Genomic DNA, 19,186 nt, shown 5'->3' with positions numbered 1-19,186 from the left:
TCTGGAAGTGGTGCATACTATTCCCTGCACATTTTATGACCATGGCAAATAATATGACCACATCTAACTTTAGGGAGAGCAGGAAGGTAAAGTCTTACAAAGAAGTAACAGTAAGGTCAAATGTACTATCATTCACTTCATATTCCGTTTCATTTATTTTAGCTCAGCATTTTTACTGATTAAGATAAATTTACATGTTGATTCTGGTATGAATTTTATCAGCTGCCAAAAATTTCAACTACATGGTATTTCCCTAAAAACTTCTGGTAGCTTGATAGTGACCCCCAACTGGTGTGTTGTTAAACAGTTTTGAGTCCACTTAGCTGAATTTTCTCCATAAGGTGCATGAGAAATTCTATCACTTTTTTTTTTTCTAAAATCAAGATACATTATTGGTCTATTTGGCCTTTGACTTGTCAATATAGGGCCTTTATCAAAAGAGGAAATGAGGTGGGTCAGGATGAAGATTTGATATTCTGTAAGTTGGGAATAATAGAAAAAAACCCCTGGATTATTAGCTTTCATTTAAATATAGAGGCAATGTTATTTTAATCACTTTTGCTCATGTGACAGGGTAATGTATTAGTTGGACTTTTTCCTTGAGTATTTGGGGATCTTGCAGATGGTTGAAAAGCTGTCAGTGAAGTACCAGACCAGCTTTCAGAATCCACAGAAAAGACCCATTTCTCTGAGAGTGATAATAGTAATGATAGTTAACACTTGCATGGTGCTTAGTACATGGATGTTTTGGGACCAGGATATGCAAGTCAATATGCTTTTTTTCCAGCGTTAATCATGTTGCTCCGCCTATAAGCTAAGGTGCTGGAAGATTATAGTCTTCCTTTTTAGCCTGGAAAAAATGAAAGCATCTTGTATTGTCTCTGCCATAATATACATTTTAAAGATTAAAGACTAAGGAATACTTTAAGAAAGGAAAATTATCTGAAACATGCAGTAACCAGCATCCAGAAAATAAAACCGCTTTTAATTATCCTATATTTCAAAGTATATGAAATACACAAACAAAGGGTTTGCTCAGGCAAAAGGATAATAAACTGAAATGTGATTTTAATTAACTCATAACTTTTTACATTTCATCTTGCTTCATTTGTGTGTGTGTCTTGATGGAAGGGAATGAAGAGCACTATCCACTAGTCCAGGATTCAAGGTAAGAGAAGGTAGTTTCAGGAAAGAATGCAACTCCAGGGCCACAGAAACCACCTGACACTAGTACCAGCAGAGGGTGCTGGCGTGGTACGAAATTAAGAATTTTCAATAGGAAGAGGTCTTAGATTAAAAGACAGCAGGTGTGAGGAAAAATGTAATAACTGTTTGTATCCACTTGGAGGTCTGGAGGTCTGAATTCTCCGCTTGCAGCTCTGTCTGCTGTTTAGTGATTTCCTGCGATGGCCACATGAATTTTAGCTATCTCTTAAAGCAGAAAAGTGGGACATTTGCTTCTGCGTTTGAACAGGACAGGGAGAAGCCATGCAGTTTGCCTCCTGTTTCCACTGGAGGACTTTTAGCAGCCCCTGGCGTCTGTGACACCTACAGCATTAAGTTCACATGGAGTCCCTACTTTATTATTATTATTTTAAAAACAAAACAAACTATTTTTGTGTTTACTAAAACAAAATTGGCCCAGACTGTCAAGTCAATCCAGGGGAATCACATTTTCTTTTTTCATTTAGCCACCTTAAAAAGAAGGTAACAGGTATCTGGGAACCCACAGGTAGTAGAGATTGTGAAAGGTCAGGTGGAGGAGACAAGGCTGGCTGCCCTTTATTCAGCGGAGTGCAGACTCCCTGGCGGTCGCAGCACCAGTCAGCCCAGCCAGGACGTGGAGAAGAGCCCCCTGAAGTAGGTCACAGCGAATGCTCCTTTTATACAGAGTCCCCTGTTGTGATTCCTTCGCTAGCAGCGCCTCTGCCAACCTGAGCTTCTGAACTGTTCTTTCGGGCGTTCTGGACTGGGAGTCAATTGACCCACTGGATTCGAGTCCAGACTTTCTGGGCCTCAGTTTCCCCCTAGGTTCAACGACAGGGATGGACAGCGTGACACCGAGGCCTCTTCCCGCCCCGACACGGCGAGGCCAGACATTCCTTAGTGGCGCGGCAGGCCCCGCGCTCTGGAAAGGGCCGCCGAGAAGCAGACAGCTCGGTCAGCACCAAGGACAAGGGCCCCGGGTCCGCCTGGCTGACGCGAGGTCACTTTCAGGCGAGCCCGGCTGCTGAGCGAGCGTCGGGCGCAGGGTTCCGTGGCCGGGCGGGAGGGCTGGGGTTGCCGAGAGAAGCGCTGGGGGAAGGGGAGCAGCCCCGGGGGATGAGGCAAGGCCGGGCCCCGCGGCGGTCTTGCAGATTCTGCGCCAAGAGGCCAAGGGTGGCTGCTGCCAGCGCGTCGCCCCTCCCTTGGGGCGCCCTGCCGCCTCCCGCGCCCCGCCCTGCCCGGGCCTTGGGGCGCACCGGGTGCTCCCGGCTCTGGAGGCCCCTCAAAGCCCCCTCTCCCGCACGCGTGGACCTCTCCAGCCCCTTTCCTGCCCCAGCATCGCCCGGCTCCCTGTACCAGGGCTTCTTCTGGATACACCCGTGACTTCGACTCACTCCTAGGGGACGGGGTCCCACGTCGCCTTTCTGCAACCCCCACCCCAACTCCCTGCGGGGAAAGAGGCCCCACTCCCCGGTGCTCCCGAGCCTGGGCTGCGGGTGCCCCGCCCCCCGCTCGCCCCGCCCCACCCCGCCCCGCCCCGCAGGCCCCGCCCGCCGTTACCCGGGGAACCGCGGATCCCGCAGCTGCAGGAGGCGCCCGGCCCAGCCAAGCAGCCCTAGCCGCCGCCGCCGCTCTCGCAGCTCTCGCAGCTCTCGCCGCCACTGCCACCGTCACCGCGTCCTGGCTCCGGCTCCCGCGCCCTCCTGGCCGGCCATGCAGCCCCGCCGCGCCCAGGCACCCGGTGCGCAGTTGCTGCCCGCGCTGGCCCTGCTGCTGCTGCTGCTCGGCGCCGGGCCCCGAGGCAGCTCCGTGGCCAGCCCGGTGCCCGCCGCGCCCCTATCCGCGCCCGGGCCATGCGCCGCGCAGCCCTGCCGTAACGGGGGTGTGTGCACCCCGCGCCCTGAGCCAGACCCGCAGAACCCTGCCCCCGCCAGCGAGCCTGGCTACAGCTGCACCTGCCCCGCCGGGATCTCCGGCGCCAACTGCCAGGTGAGTGTAAGCGGCGGGCGCGGTGTGGGGCGCTGGTCCGGGACCAACAGTCTCTTCCCGCCGGCCCTGCTGCTGCTGCCTGACAGTGGGCACGCCTGACCCAGGCTTTCCCACTTCGGGAAGGCAATGGATCCAGTCTCTTGGCCCGCGTGGACGCGGACACCCGGGCCGACCCTGATTCCCTTACCCACCCTGGTTCCCGGGCGGGGCCAGCGGGGCTCTCGGGGTGTGCCGCTGCGGGGCTCGGCGCTCCTCGCGCGGGGCTCCAGACGCTCCGGTTGGCCATCGAGTGGCGCGCCCCTTCCGGCCGGACCGAGCCAAGAACCACTCGAGCGGTGTCCGCCTTGGCAGCGCGGAGGAGCCGGCTCCGAGCGTCCCTGGCGAGGTGTTCAATGTCCAGGTGGTCCACGCTTCCCGTCCCGCTGGACCCTGTGTATGTAAAGGGTGTGCAGTGTACGAGTCAAGTGATTGTGGGCCCCGTGCCAGGTGGTGGGGCACTTTCTTCTCTTCCTCCGCCCTTGAGGACTGTGACAAGGCAGCCAGAGGACGAGGAGGGCAGCTGCCTCTCCTCGGCCTGCGACCAGCCCTCTCTAAGCTTAGGAGCAACGTTGGAACAGTCGGATGCATTCTAGGGGGCATTGTACGTGGGGCTGGCAGGGCCGCCCTTCCTGCCGTACACTCCACGGGGCGCACGCTTGGGGCTGGCAGCCGGGACGTGAGCAGGGCACCGGGAAGCCGCCAGAAAGCGTGGGGCGGTGCGAGGGATGGGATGATAGGATGTAGCCAGCAGCCGCCCGTGAATTTGGGGTTTCCAAGAGAATTTGTCAGAAAATAATATCTGGGGCTTTTACAAGTACGTTAAAGCTCGGTGAAACTATTAACATCAACATTTTCAGTAGGCAATTTGGTAGGACTGTGTGTACAGGTAGAAAACCCCCAAACCTCTATTGTAGGGTAGGGCAAATAATGAATTCATCTGAAATGATTACTTTAAACCACATGAATATGGACGACATTTGGGATCAGATACTATCTTTCTTATATTTAGGGTGGAGGAGTTTGTTTCATATAAATTTGATAACAATGATTGAAGAGTTACTTTGAGAATGCTGAAATAGATTCTTTCAATGGGGAAAAAGGTTGCCCTTTCAGTATGACACGTTTTACATTTTTTAGAGGTAAATGGGATTGAGAAGCTTGACCTTGACAGTCAGATTTTTTCGCATTTATCTAGAATCTTTTTATTTCCTTTAATAGCAAATTAGCAATTTGAATCCATCTTTTCAACATTGTGTTCTTCCTCTTTGTTTACTGGTTTCAATAAGCTTAGTTCCTTGAAGGGAGGTGATGAGGAGGAGGAAGAATTTGTGTGATGTGAGCATCAGGAGTAGGTTTGGGACATGATAGCTTCTTGGAGGAAATGCCTGTTGGAGCCATTCTAACCGTTAGAACAAAATCTTGCTTTTGCAAAAGTGAAAATAACTGCAAATCAAAAACCAGGGAATGGACTCATGCTAATTTTCCCCATGGATTGATGATTTATATGACTTTTCCTGAAGAAATGAATTGTCTGAGTGTGTCCATCAAACTGCTGTTATATTTCCATGTCTGAATTTTATCCTTCAAAGAAATAATTGATTTGGACCTAGGGTTTAGTGGGAATGGATGGGAGAAGGTAGGTTAGAGTGCACATCGATTTACATGAGAAGAAAGACTGGACACTGGGAATTTAACACAACTCTGAAGTGGTTTTTGGTGACTCTAAAAATAGATATAAGATATCTTCAAGAAAAAGAGCTCTTTGGTGCTCCCTAAGGATGACTAACAGAGAAACATAAATATTTTGATTTGTCCTAAGTAGTGACTTGGTATATAATATAATTCATTCAGAAGAGTCATGAACTAATACATAACATTGCAGAACCAACTGGTTAAAAACAGATTCGGGTTTCTTTTGTAGCTCCCATTTGACATAGGCTTAGCTATGTGAACACCACCCACCTGAGCAGAAGCAATAGGGCATGCCCTGGCATGTGAGTTAGAAAGAGCGCTGAAGTTACTGTAGTCCTCATAGGAAAGCTTAGTGAACTTGGAACTTGATTGGACTTGGTTACCCAGAAAAGCTTACTGAGACGATTCAGGGCCTTCTAATCCATACAAATGGATTCCTGATGATTTTAATTTAATCGTTCGTGATCTCGCAGTAAGACTTGAGACTCATTTTTCATGGGAATGGCAAAGAACACAAAAGACAATTTCAAAAGAGAAGTTAAACCTGGGGTGATGGGGAGGGGAGGGGAGAGAGGGAGAGAGAAACTACATATACTCCCACAGATAAGGAAAATGGATCTTAGCCACCGCAGACTATGTGATTGCTGAAATAGAACCTCGTGCTCACTGGATAAATTGGAAATGGAATTTTACCTGGGTGTGAAGAGGATCTTTTAAACAGAGCGTCACTCCTCCTCCTCCAAAGACAATAGTGTTAGCAATGGTAACATTAGAACCTAACCTTGAAGTTTCTTTTTGTGTGTGGAGAAATTTTAAGAAAATCATAAACTACAAATTGGGATTAAAATGGCTGTCTTTAGGCTTTTTTTTTTTTTTTTTTTTTTTTTTAAAGGCTGTCTTTAGCTTTTCTGTGGTTGGCTGATTGAGTTTGCGTAAGTCAGTGGGGTCCAGGACATGCTTCTTTTGTCACCTGAGTCACGGGGACTCATAGGATTTGGGAATTGTAGGTCGTGTGGGTTTGAAGTCAAGCTGAAGTTAAAACTGCTGGGTCTTATTTCCTCATCTTTAACGATGGGATCTATGGGACCTACTCATAGGATTCCTCGTGAAGACAGTGATTCCATTCCTTGATGTTTGTTTGTGGCTGACAGCTTTAAAGCCTCACTCTCCTTCTTCCTCTTTTATTCCACATCCAAACAAGCTGATAAGAAAACCCAGGATTCCCTCCTTTGGTGCTGGCGGGAGGCTGAAACCATGCAAACTCCTGCCCTGTGCCATCCCAGCCCCAACCCCAAAGTGCAGCAAAACCCACAAGCCAGTCTCCTTTCCCTGCACCCAGAAGCCATTTAAACCCATTTGGGAGATGCCTGCTCTCCCCAGAGAGCCCCATTATGTCAGCAGTAAACCTTTTTATACCATGTGTGTGTGTGCACGCGCCATTTTCAGTCTCAGGGTCCACACCAAATTTTGGGTGGGTGTCCATCCTGCCTCTGTGGGATGTTCAAACTAAGGTTCTGAGAAGGATTAAATTAATTAAGTGCTGTTAAATCACTGAGCACCTGTGACATTTCTATAAATGTCACCTCTTCCCTTTCTTTTTAAACTTTCTGCACATATTTCAAATGCTCATTACCTTAACTAGATAGAACAAGCATCATCATCTCTTTTAGTCAAATGTAGAAAATGAAGTTCATTTTGAATGAGTGACTAATCCAAGGTCACATTTTGATACTGCCCTGAAAGGCCTCTAACACATGCAGACATCTTAAATCATGAGAAATTCAGCTGATCTTAAAACTGTATATGAAAATCTAATTTGTAGATAGATAATGATGATGATGGTAGCTCACCCTCCTTTTAAGCGCTTGCCACATGCCAGCACTGTTCCAGCGACTTTGCAGATATAACTTGCTGATCCTTGCAATCTCCTATGAGCTGGGTGCTGTCCCCACCCCCATTTTATAGATGAAGTGCAGAAAAGTGAAGTGACTGTCCCAATGTTGCACTTCTAGTAAGTATGAGAACTGGAATTTGAGCCAGCCAGGTTGGCTTGATACGGGGCTGTAGAATCTAAAGAGTGCCTAGATGAAAATCCAGCCCTGGACCTGTCATAGTTACAATAGGGAGCAAGAGCTGTAACCTCCTTAAGTTTTACCAGTAAAAAGGGGATGAAGTAATTTCCGAGTCCAGTCTGGCTCTAAGTGAGCTTGTACAAGTGTGTTCAGCTGGAATAAAAAGGCACAGAAGTGATAAAGACACAGATTCTCCTTATGCCACACATTAACCAGGAACCTTCACCGTAGAGTTAGAATTCCGGGTCCTAGCTGAAGTTATTTTTACCATGGTGGCAAGCAAATGGACACTACATAAAAAAACGTTTCCGATAGGTTTGAAAAAACTTCAACTGATTAGAAATGGAGGCTGCTCTTGCTTGTTCTGGTTCATTTGGGGAAGCAGGCAGGTATCAGAGGTGGCAGTGGCTGGGCCAATTTTTCTTTTTTGGTGAGTGGTACAGAAACTCCTTCTATTGGGCTGTCCATCAAAGAAGGGACTATTTAAATTTGTATTACTTTGTTTTGTAAAGCTTATTTCATTTTCATAAAATAATTCTTTGCCTAATATTCAAGCAGTCAGATACCTGTTTGTGTTTTCATTACATGTTCCCTAAGGATCTTATCCTTCAGGATTATAATGACAGTATGTTAATTTCTGCACTTGGAGTAAAAAGGGGACATGTATGGCTGCTTTTCATGCAAGTTAATTTTACTTATTGAACTGATTTTATAATCCTTTCTTCTGATTAACCATGCTAACTTGAAGCAATGGTCTGCTTCAGAGGAACCTGTTTTTGATTGAGGTTTGCTAACAAACAAAAACAAAAGAATTCTAGTTCTTTGCACTGCATCGGTCTTTGTTACTGGACTTTACACACACACAGACACACCCACACACAAACACACACAAACTCACATTGTAGTATGTACAAAATGTTGAATAGTAGCTGAGTTGTAAAGAGACATTGCTTCTTTCTCTGGCTTTTCTATGAACTTCTTGTGACCTCGGGATAATTATTGAACATCCTTGAACCTCAATGTTCATATCTCTAAAATGGACTAACAGTGCTTATCTTATTTTCTTTATAGAAATGGTGTAACTCACAAATAAGAACGTAGTAAAGTTCTTTTTGAAAGTGTAAAGAAGTATGCAAGAATGAAGTTTAAAACATTTTGAAAAAAGGTAACATGTTGTGCAAATAAAAGCTATGCTAAGCAAAGGATTGTATTTTTCCCCATATAAAAGGATTATATTAGTTTATTCAGTGTGTTTGATTGTCTTTCTTCAATGAACAGACACAGCTTTTTCTCTCTACTAGGAAGAATTATGTTATGACATGTTTTGAAAATGAAAATTTAATTGTATTAAGCTTTTTATAAATGTGTACTTTTTATTCTGAAATAAATGATTTCTTAAAAATTCTCAGTGACTTGAACTTTTCTTTTGAAATGAAAGAACAAAAATTTGTCAAAATTTCTGTAAGAATTTTAAGAAAAGCAGGAAACTTGATGTTTTCTTGGTGTCATTAAAGCAGAATGATTTGCCTATTTTGTGCATTGCATTCTTGCTGCATTCTTAGGAGGCATCACTCTTCTTAGCTTGGCCACCTCACAAAAACGTATTCCTGTCTTTAGCTTCTTTGCTTAAGCTTCTCATGTGATATGGTACCATAAAAAATGGTTTTGTTTATGCCCTCATTTGATAAGCATCAAACAAGAAAGAAAATCTAGTCTGAAGTTGAAGGGTGTTTGAGTCAGAAAGCTGAATGTCAGGGTTGTATTTTTAGCTATCCTTATCAATTCAGTAGGCAGCTGTGGTCAGAGCTGCTTAACCCAGAGGCAGTGACTGCAGAATCCTGTCCCCACCAAACAGAAAACTCAACAATGTGGCAAAGCTTTACAGACAGAATTTCTTTATATTTACCCCTTCCGCTGATTCCCCCACATTAGTGCTCGACCCTGGCAGTGTATTAGACTGATCTGGCAGCTTGAACAAAAATGAGTGGGTCCTATGGTTCCCCTGTCCCCCAGATTCTGATTTAATTGGCCTAGGGTGGGGCCTGGCACTGGTAATTTTTAAATGCTCCCCAGGTGATTCTACTGTATGAATAGGGTTGAGAAGCTCCTGCTAGACTCTTATCATCTTCCTTCATAGCCTGCTTAGCATATAGCATGTGGCAGAGAAAAATGACAGTTGCACCTGCTCTTGGTCACTCCTGCTTGAAGGACAACCAGGTTCACAGCCTGGAAACTCCTGGTCCACACCCTCCTCAAATGGTATAGATTTGGTATCTCAAAGTGAACTTAGAATGGAAAGGATCCAAGCGTGGGAGTCAGGCCTGGGTTAGAATCTGGCTCTGAGTGTCCTTGGGTAAGTGACTCCTTTCTCTGAGGCTTGGTTTTATCATCTGTGAAAATGGGATCCTGGTGCCAACCTTGGAAGTTGCTGTGCCTTAGAAGTGTCTAGCCCAGTGCCTGGCCCATCAGAGAGACACAGGATAAAAGGTGCTCACTTCTGTTAATTCCTCCTCTGTTCTTCTCACCCAGTGAGTGCAAAGAACAATAAGAAAACAGTGAAGAGAGCATGAGCTGGCAGTCTAGACTGCTAGGGAATCACTACTTGTTTCTTATTTGAACACACTAACCTACCTTCAGTCAAGAATCATGATGTGCATCTTAGAGCCGTTGTCTTTGAGAGAAAGGGCTGTCAGGATCTCCGCTCCCTCCTCCCCCAGTTGCATGGGAACCCAGCACTGGGACTACATACAGTAGGCTCTACATAATACTGTTGAATAAATGACAGGTGTAGTGAGGTGCAGCTGTGGGTACCAGAAGGGCTTTGGGCCTTGTGGGGTAGATCCAGGGCATGTGAGGAGGGACTGTGTTTAGGAGGAAAGCATGTGAAGACATTTAATCTGTTTAATCATTTCCCCTTGTGCCAGGTCTGTTCTGGGAAGTGCAGAATATTTTTCAATAAATCCTTTGCAGTAGCCCTAGCTTTTGATATTTCTAATAAAGCTTTCTTTTAATACTTTTCTGTGGCCAGGTGCTGTGGTTCATGCCTATAATCCTAGCACTTTAGGAGACTGAGGCAGGTGGATCACCTGAGGTCAGGAGTTCGAGACCAGCCTGGCCAACATGGTGAAACCACATTTCTACTAAAAATACAAAAATAAAATAAAATAAAATAAAATAAAATAAAATAAAATAAAAAAAAAAAAAAAAAAAAAAAATAAAAATTAGCCAGCCATGGTGGCTCATGCCTGTAGTCTCAACTACTTGGGAGGCTGAGGCAGGAGAATCACTTGAACTCTGAAGGCGGAAGTTACAGTGAGCCAAGATCGCATCACTGCACTCCAGTCTGGGCTGAAGCAAGACTCTGTCTCGGGGGAAAGAAAAAAAACAAAACAAAAAACCACCTTTTCTGATGAACTAAATCAAGGCTGGCCAAACCACAGTCCTCATCCCCATTCTTTCTACCAACTAAGAATGGTTTTAACATTTTTAAGCAGTTGGAAAAAAATCAAAACTAAACTAGTATCTGGGCTGGGTATGGCAGTTTACACCTATAATCCCAGCGCTTTGGGAGGCCAAGGTGGAAGTATCGCTTGAGTCCAGGAGTTCAAGAGTAGCCTGGGCAACATAGTGAAACCTTGCCTCTATATTAAAAAAGTCTCATATTGCATGAAAGTTATATGAAATCCAGATTTCAGTGTCCAAGGATAAGGTTGATTTGAACACAGCCACACACGTTTGTGTAAGTGTTGTCTGTAGCTACTTACATGTTCCAGTGGTAGAGGGGAGGCGTTGCAAGAGACAGCATGGCTCATAAAGCTGAAAATATTTATTTATTTATTGAGATGGAGTCTCACTCTGTCACCCAGGCTGGCGTGCAGTGGTGTGATCTTGGCTCACTGCTGCCTCTGCCTCTCAGGATCAAGCAATTCCTATGCCTCAGCCTCCCGAGTAGCTGAAGTTACAGGTGTGTGCCACCACATTGGGCTAATTTTTTTTTTTTTTTTTTGTATTTTTACTAGAGATGAGGTTTTGCCATGTTGGCCAGGCTAGTCTTGAACTCCTGTGCTCAAGTGATGCACCCATCTTGGCCTCCCAGTGTGTTGGAATGACAGGTGTGAGCCACTGCGCCCAGCCCCAAAATATTTATTATATGGCCCTTGATAAAGGGAGAAGTTGGCTGACCCTCTCCTAAGTATTTCTGTAAACATTGGTGGAAAGAGTTTATTTTTTCATTTTTATTCATTTGATTTAGCCCAAGGCTCCTCTCCCTTCTCCCTTTTCCTCTTCTCTTCCATCCCTCTTGATGGCTACCTCTAGCCCAGGCTCTAGGTAGGGCCCTGGGACTGACAGAAAGAGTACAGTCATTGTCTTCAAATTGCTTGAATCTCTAGAGTCTTCCTGGATGGATCTGAACTTTTCCTTTTATATCAGCCCTTGGCCAACATGTCTGGACACCACAGTTATAGTTTATTTCCAGGGAAGTGTGTGAGGCAGGGAAAAGAAATACTAACTGGAGGGGTTTTGGGTGTGGGTGAGCATCTTGACTGAGTTACTACAGGCTTATTAGCTTTCCTAAATCCTGTTTCCTCAATCACTGACAGGATGGTTGGAAAGATGAAAGTGAATAATAAGGTCTCTGGCACAAAACTGGCCCTCTCTAAACACAAACTGCTATTTTGATAAAAGTGAATATGAGTCCCCATCTTATGGCTAAGGAATCCTACCTGGGGTCCTATAGCTTGGTGACAGAGTTGGGGATCTGAGTCTAGGCATGGTGGCTTCGAGTATGGGGTTATTGCTCTTACCGTACTGCTGTGCCTCAGACTGCTCCATGGTTTTTGACTTTCAAAGGGAGCACCAGAGGGAAAAGGGAACCAGAGGGTTGCGGTTTCCATTCTGGCAGTTTTAGTTTCTGTGTGGAGGCTTTGGGTTTGTGTAATGTTATTTCTTTCTTAAAGAGAAAAGAAAAGGCGTAGGGCTTTTGAAAAACAGGATTTGAGAAATGAAATCACTGTACTTGAAAGAAAGGCGCTTGGAAATAGAAACGTGTCTGCTATCTTTTGCTCATAATTCCTGAAAGCAAGCAGGTCGTTTAGAATTTCAACACTGGTACTTATCTGGTCCTTGTAGTTGATGTAAAGGAGCATTTGTAATTATGTCTTGAGTTGCAGAGGCAGATTAAAACTCCTTTATGGAAGACAGTCTGTGGTGGAAGAAATCACAAGAGAAGAAAAGTATCTAGTCCTTCTTTTCCATGAGACGGCTGAAGCATAGAGTCTGCAGCAGTGGGCTGATGGAGGCAGAGGGGAGCATGGCTGAATTACCATTACTCCTAGTATCCCACCACATTGAAGTCAGATTTCTGCAATATGTCATTTGGAGCAAATTCTTGTGGTTAATTTTCAAGCACAATAGAATGTATTAGGATAGGACAAAAAGTTAAATATGTCCTAGGTATATTACTTTAGAATGGGAAAATGCAGTACAGGAACAATGAAAAGAACACCAAAATCTTTAACTTCAAATTGACTAGCTCTATTGCTTCTTCCACGAAGGATTCCCAGACTCTTTTCATTTGATAACTGTTTTTAAAATTAAGGTCTAATTGACATACAGTAGAATTCACTCTTCTTGGCATTCATTTCTATGCATTTTGACATACAGGTGTGTAACACCACCACAATCATCCCTGTACATTTCCTCATGCCCTGTTGTAGTAAACCTCTCCCCAGCCCCAGTCCCTGTCAGCCACCGGTCTGATTTCCATCACTATAGTTTTGCATTTTCTAGAATGTCGTACATGTGCATTTTCCACTGAACATAATGCTTTTGAGATTGATCCATGTGGTTTCATGAATCAATTGCTTGTTTCTTATTATTGCTGAATAGTATCCATTGTATGGCTAGACGACAATTTGTCCTTTCACTAACTGATGACATTTGGTTTGTTTCCAGTGTTTGGTGATTATGAATAAAGTTTCTGTAAGTGTTCACATACAGGTCTTTAAGTGGACACCTTTTCATTTCTCTTGAGTAAATAACTAGGATTTCCTGGGATTGCTGGGTCATGTGGTAAGTGTGTGTTAAACTTTAGAAGAGGCTGCCAAGTGTTTTCCAGAAGAGGTGTACTACTGCATTCCCATCAGCAATAAATAAGGGTTCCAGTTGCTTGCATCCTTGTCAGTTCTTGGTATATCATTGGTGATTTAGGTTTTAGCTATTCTAATAAGTGTGCAGTGGTATCACATTGTGGTTTTAATTTGCATTTTTATAATGATTAATGATGTTGAACATCTTTTCATATGCTATTTGCTATCCATGCCTCTTCTTTGATGAAATGTCTATCCAAATGAGTTCTGAGGTTGTTTTTTCCATATTCCCAATTCAAATTCAAATCCCTTACTTGATATGCGATTTGCAAATATTTTCTCCCTATCTGTGGCTTCTCCTTTTCCTTCTTTTTTTTTTTCTTTTTCTTTTTCTCTCTCTCTTTCTCTTTTCTTTTCTTTCTTTCTTTCTTTTTTTTGAGACATGGTCTCACTCTGTCACCCAGGCTGGAGTGCAGTGGTGCAATCTCATGATCTCGGCTCCTTGCTACCTCCGCCTGCCAGGCTCAAGCAATCCTCCCACCTCAGCCTCCTGAGTAGCTGGGACTACAGGCATGTGCCACCACACTCAACTAATTTTTTAAAAATTTTTAATAGAGATGTGGTTTCACCATGTTGCCCAGGCTGGTCTCGAATTCCTGGGTTCAAGCAATCTGCCCTCCTTGGCCTCTAAAAGTGCTAGGACTACATGTGTCAGCCACTGTGCCCAGCCCTTCCTTTTCTTAACAAGGTCTTTCAAAGGACAGATTTTAAAGACCAATGAAGTCTAACTGGTCAGTTTTTTCTTTTATAGTTTGTACTTTTTGTGTTCTATCTGAGAGATCTTTGCCTAACTCAAGGCCACAAAAATCTCCTCCTGTTTTGTCAAGTATCATTTAAGGTTTGACATTAAGGTCTTTGACCCATTTTAAGATAGTCTCTTTATATGTGGTGCAACGTATGGGTAGTTTTTTTGGGTGGGTTTTTTTTTTTTTTTTTTTTTTTCTTACGAATGTCTAATAGTTTCCGAAACATTTGTTGAAAAGACTGTCTATCTCCACTGAATTATTTTGGTACCTTTGTTTAAAATCATTTGACCAAACGTGTGGGTCTATTTCTGGACTCTTTATTTTATTACATTTATGTCTCTTTTTGCCAATTCTACACTGTCTTGAGACTACTGTAGTTATAGTAAGTCCTAAAATCAGGTTGAGTCCTGTAAATATGTTCTCCCCACTTGTCCCCACCACCTGCCAAATTATTTTGGCTACTCTAGAGCCTTTGGAACTTGCTTTTTAGAATAGCACAGGTGTGGAGCTAGAGAAATGCAGTTCTCCCAGGCACATATTGAGATGACAAGAATCCTCCAAAACAGGGTAAAATTTTACACTGAGGTAGAATCAGGATTCTTAACCTGGGATCTGTGAATGATTTCAAGGGTGTGTGGACACTCACATACTCTTTTTTTTTTTTTTTAATCATCATCATCATTATTTTTGGTGACAGGGTCTTACTCTGTTGCCCAGGCTGGAGTGCAGTGACATGATCATGGTTCACTGCAGCCTCAACCTCTATGGCTCAAGTGATCCTCCTGCCTCAGCCTCTTGAGTAGCTGGGACGATAGGCATGCACCACTATGCTCGGCTAATTTTTAAATAGTTTCGTAGAGGCAAGGTTTCACCATGTTGCTCAGGCTGTTCTCGAACTCCTGAGCTCAAGTGATCCTCCCACCTTGACCTCCCAAAGTGCTGGGATTACAGGCATGAGCCACTGTGCCCAGCCCATCGTCATTTATTTATTTATTGCTAACATGAATTCAAACAAATATCCAGTTTACCAGAACAGAGCAGGAAATCAAGGCATGATTGCCATCATCAAATCTTAATCTTTAGAGAACATTTCCATGACGTTGGCCTGAAGACACTAGATTCTATCAGTTTTTCCAGGGTTCCATGTTTAAGCACTGCAGCTCCTTTTAAGTTTTCCTGAAGTCATTATTTGGATCTTTCCAATAAGGCTTTTCTCCTACTTGGCAGCATATGAATGTACATTCTTCCCGAACATGCCTCAGCCCCTCTCTACAACTGGTTTGGCCCACATGCCATTGGGGCTATATCTGTTACCTCCGATGTCCTTGGAACAGGCAAAGAAGGCCAAAATGGTCATGTGATTTCGCTGTTTCATAGTCTGGTTGAACTCCTCAAAGTCCAACATGCTCACCTCCTCATAGCTGGCCATCCGCACAGTGCTGTAGACTGCAGGAGGAGTCCGTGGGTCCAACCATTGTGGGGTGGGACTCATGTGGGGCCCACATACCTTGAGATGCCAAATTTTGTATGTAGATATTCTCCTGGGGAATGACTCAAAAGTTTCAAAAGATTCTTTGAGACCTTCCCTACCTGTAAAAGAACCACTGGAATGGAGGAAGAAGCAGCTGGTTGAATACATGGGACTTCTGAGCATGGACTAAGGCATAGACCAGGAGCTAGCCTGGGACCTCGAAGTACCCCAAGGTAGGATGCCCAGGCACAATACAGATGCACAGTTAAATTGGAATTTCAGATAAACAATGAACATTCTTTTTTGTATAAGTGTGTCCCAAATATTGTACATCATTTATCTGAAATTCAAATTTAAGTGGGAATCTTGTATTTTTAATTAGCTAAATATGGCAACCTTACCCCAAAGGCTTAATTCCTGCTCCAATTCCCAGCTTTTTTCTGAAAAGTTTGTCAATAGCACTTTAAATTCTTGTCAAATAATTATAGAAAGAAAATTTTGCTAACTTGCATTTCAAACATGAAATCAGCTCATAGTTTTGCATCTTCATGGTCCTTTTAAGAATAACCGTCCAACTGCTAAGGCATTATAATCCCCTGGAAATGTGTAAAAGTCCTGTTGGTAACCTTCCCTTCCCTTTCCTCTGCCTCTCCTGCCAATTTCATCCCTCTGCACTAATCGCTGTTTCCATTTTGCTGTGTAATTTTACATTTTCTTCTTGGTACGTATAAGCATATATGAAGCCTATGTAAATTCTTTTATATGCATACAAGCTATTTTATATAAAAACTAACTCAACCTATACATAATGTTCTGCAACGTTTTCCTTAATCTATTTTGAGCATCTTACCATATCTTAAAACAGAAAGCAGACCCATTCTTTTCGATGGTTGACTAGTATTCCGTTGTGTGATTATTTACATATTCAGTCCTTACTAAAGCATATTATTTCCAGTTTTTAAATAATGTTGCAAAAAATTAGCTGAGCATGGTGGCACACACCTATAATCCCAGCTACTTGGGAAGCTGAGGTGGGAGAATCGCTTGACCCTGGGAGGCGGAGATTGCAGTGAGCCGAGATCATGCCACTGCACTCCTGCCTGGATGACAGAGTGAGATGCTGTCTCAAAAAAAAAAAAAAAAAAAAAAAAAAGTTGCACTGACCCCTGTACACACACACACACACACACATAATGACATATATTTATATACATTAAGCATTCTAATAAATACTGCTAAATTGCCATCCAAAAAGGTTGGAGAATTTTGCAAATTTATTAATAGCATATGAGAATGTGTACTAGCCCCCATTTTTTGTGTGTGTCAACTGATAGGTAAAACATGATATTTAATTGATTTTCTTTGTGTTAAAAAGATTATGAATGTCCCTCATTCATTATGAATGAATTATGAATGAGGGACATTCATAATTTTTTAATGAATTGCCGACTTTTTAAATGAATTGCCTGTTCTTATTTTTGTCTAATTTTCTTTTGGGTTGTACTTTTCCCCCCCACTGATTTGTAATGGCTCATTGTTAATGAAGGAAATTAAATTAGCCCTTTGTCCTTTGTGTTGTAAATCTCTTTTTCCTGTGTATCATTTTTCATTTGACTTTGCTTATTCTCATTGTCTTGCTCTTCAGAAGCTTATAATCTTTGGTTCTTACTTAGCCAAATTCATCAGTGGGGAAGCTGATAAATTTTAATTAGAAGTCTATGCTTTATCCTGTTACCATACTGTATAATATGTTGAGAATTAGCAGATTCAAGTCAAGAATTTGCTTTTGAAAAATTCTATTTTGTCCAAGATTTGTATCGATAAGGTTGATTCTATTATCTCTTTAGAATGTACAATTAAAACTGGGTGTAGTGACTCATGCTTGTAATCCCAAGCACTTTGGGAAGCTGGGGCAGGGGGATCGCTTGAGCCTAGGAGTTTGAGATCAGCCTGGGCAACATGACAAAACCCCATCTCTACTAAAAATACAAAAATTAGCTGGATATGGCAGTGCATGCCTATAGTCCCAGCTACTTGGGAGGCTGAGGTGGGAGAATCGCTTGAACCCAGGAGGAGGAGGTTGCAGTGAGCTGAAATCCAGCCATTGCATTCCAGCCTGAGTGACAGAGCAAGAGCTTGTCTCAAAAAAAAAAAAAAAAAAAAAAAGTGCAATTAAATATAACTTCAATTTATGCCTATTTTAAGAAGGGTTGGCATAGATTTTCTAAATCATATTTGAATATTTTTAATTTTTCTTGACTTATTATTGAGGCTGGAACACTGCAACTATTTTATCAAGATTCCTTCTTTGTTTTTTTTTTTTTTTAAAGAACTACTCAGCACACTTTTAATAATTGTCACGTGTTCCTTAGTATTTTATTAAAATCATCAAGTTAATTTTAATGGCATTATTGGATAATAGATTATTTCTTAGAAGTTCTTGATGGTGTAATGGTCTGATTTCAAACAATGTTCTTCATCCAGGCTTGGGCAGAAAGACTTGGACTAATATTCAGCAAAATGCAAATTTCCCTTATGCTTTACTCTCCATATTGTATTTTTAGCTCCTTTCCCCTTGAGAACAGCCTTATTTCTCCTGACCAGGAGTTTTTGTGACCCTCTATCTTCACTTTTACTCTTTAAAATTGGCCATTGGTTTTTTTGGTTGTGCAAAAGGGAATTCTTTTATTTCTGTAGAAAAGCCCCATAATGAGAGAGATAATAGGAAAAACAAAGAAATGAGAACTAATATTGTGTTTCTATGAGGCCCCAAATACACCTTTAGCTGGAGAGAAGTAAATTCCATATTATTATTATTTTTCCATTTTACCAAGGGAGAGTAGGATGTGGGAGGGTGGAAATTTTGGAGCTACATACTGACTAAAGTGGAAGTCAGCTTTCTTTTTGTCTCCTAAGGAAAATAAATTGTTATCATAATGTTCAAACTTAACAGTGTGATGCCAAAAACTGATGCTGACACCTTTTTAAAAATCACAAGTCGATTTTATGCAAGGTTTTTCTTGCTTCCCTTGCTTTCAATGGACCCTACAGATGTTTTATATGCTTAGAAGAGCACATAAATGCAAGTAGAGCCTGTGGGAATTTAGGCGAAGTCAAGAGCTTTTTCTCCTAACGTAGATCTTTCCTCGTAGTATGTGAGTATGCTTTTGATTGTTTTCTTCCTTCTCCTGTATATTTGGAAAAATGATTGACTAGCAAATGTTGTCCAGGAAACAGACCAGCAGGGTACAAGGCTGTTGACAGAGGCCATTCAGTTGATCTCCTTGCCTCACTTTGCCCTTCCACTGTTTTTCTTTTATTGTTTTCTTTTAGAGACAGAGCCTTGCTCTGTCACCCAGGCTGGAGTGCAGTGGCAGTGGTGCAATCACAGCTTACTGCAACCTTAAACTCCCGGGCTCAAGCGATCCTCCCATCTCAGTCTCCCGAGTAGCTGGGACTACAGGCACATGCCATCATACTTGGCTAATTTATTTTTTATTTTTGTAGAGACAGTGGTCCTTCTAGGTTGCCCAGGCCTCTATGTTGCTGATCTTGAACTCCTGGTCCCAAGCAGTCCCCCTGCCTTGGCCTCCCAAAGTGTTAGGATTACAGGCGTGAACCAGCGTGCCCAGCCCTGCTCTTCTACTTCTACATGCGTGCCTTGAAAACTCCTTCCTCAGTTGGAGGCAGGTCTTCTTTCCCAGAAAAGGGAGTCTTTATTTCCTGTTAGAGCTCACCTGTACACCTGCTTCCTTCATGGGTTCTTATGCAGGGCTGCTTGCCTCTTGGTGTAAACTCCTAATGAGACACCTGGGAAGAAGC

The 19,186-nt window shown here is 43.1% G+C and overlaps 1 protein-coding gene across 1 annotated transcript in view; it reads left to right on the top strand.

The window, feature by feature from the left end:
• Positions 1-2,771: 2,771 nt before the first annotated feature.
• DNER (delta/notch like EGF repeat containing) overlaps positions 2,772-19,186 on the top strand; it is a 366,117-nt gene continuing 349,702 nt past the window's right edge. Inside the window, exon 1 of the mRNA XM_023193935.2 lies at positions 2,772-3,195. Coding sequence (XP_023049703.2) covers positions 2,920-3,195 — 276 coding nt within the window. The 5' untranslated portion in view covers positions 2,772-2,919. The remainder of the gene's footprint in view (positions 3,196-19,186) is intronic.

This window comes from Piliocolobus tephrosceles, chromosome 11 (genome assembly GCF_002776525.5).
Source record: "Piliocolobus tephrosceles isolate RC106 chromosome 11, ASM277652v3, whole genome shotgun sequence".
Classification (NCBI taxonomy): Eukaryota; Metazoa; Chordata; class Mammalia; order Primates; family Cercopithecidae; genus Piliocolobus; species Piliocolobus tephrosceles.
Note: the sequence above shows the minus strand (reverse complement) of the source record. Positions and strands in the feature narration are given on the sequence as shown.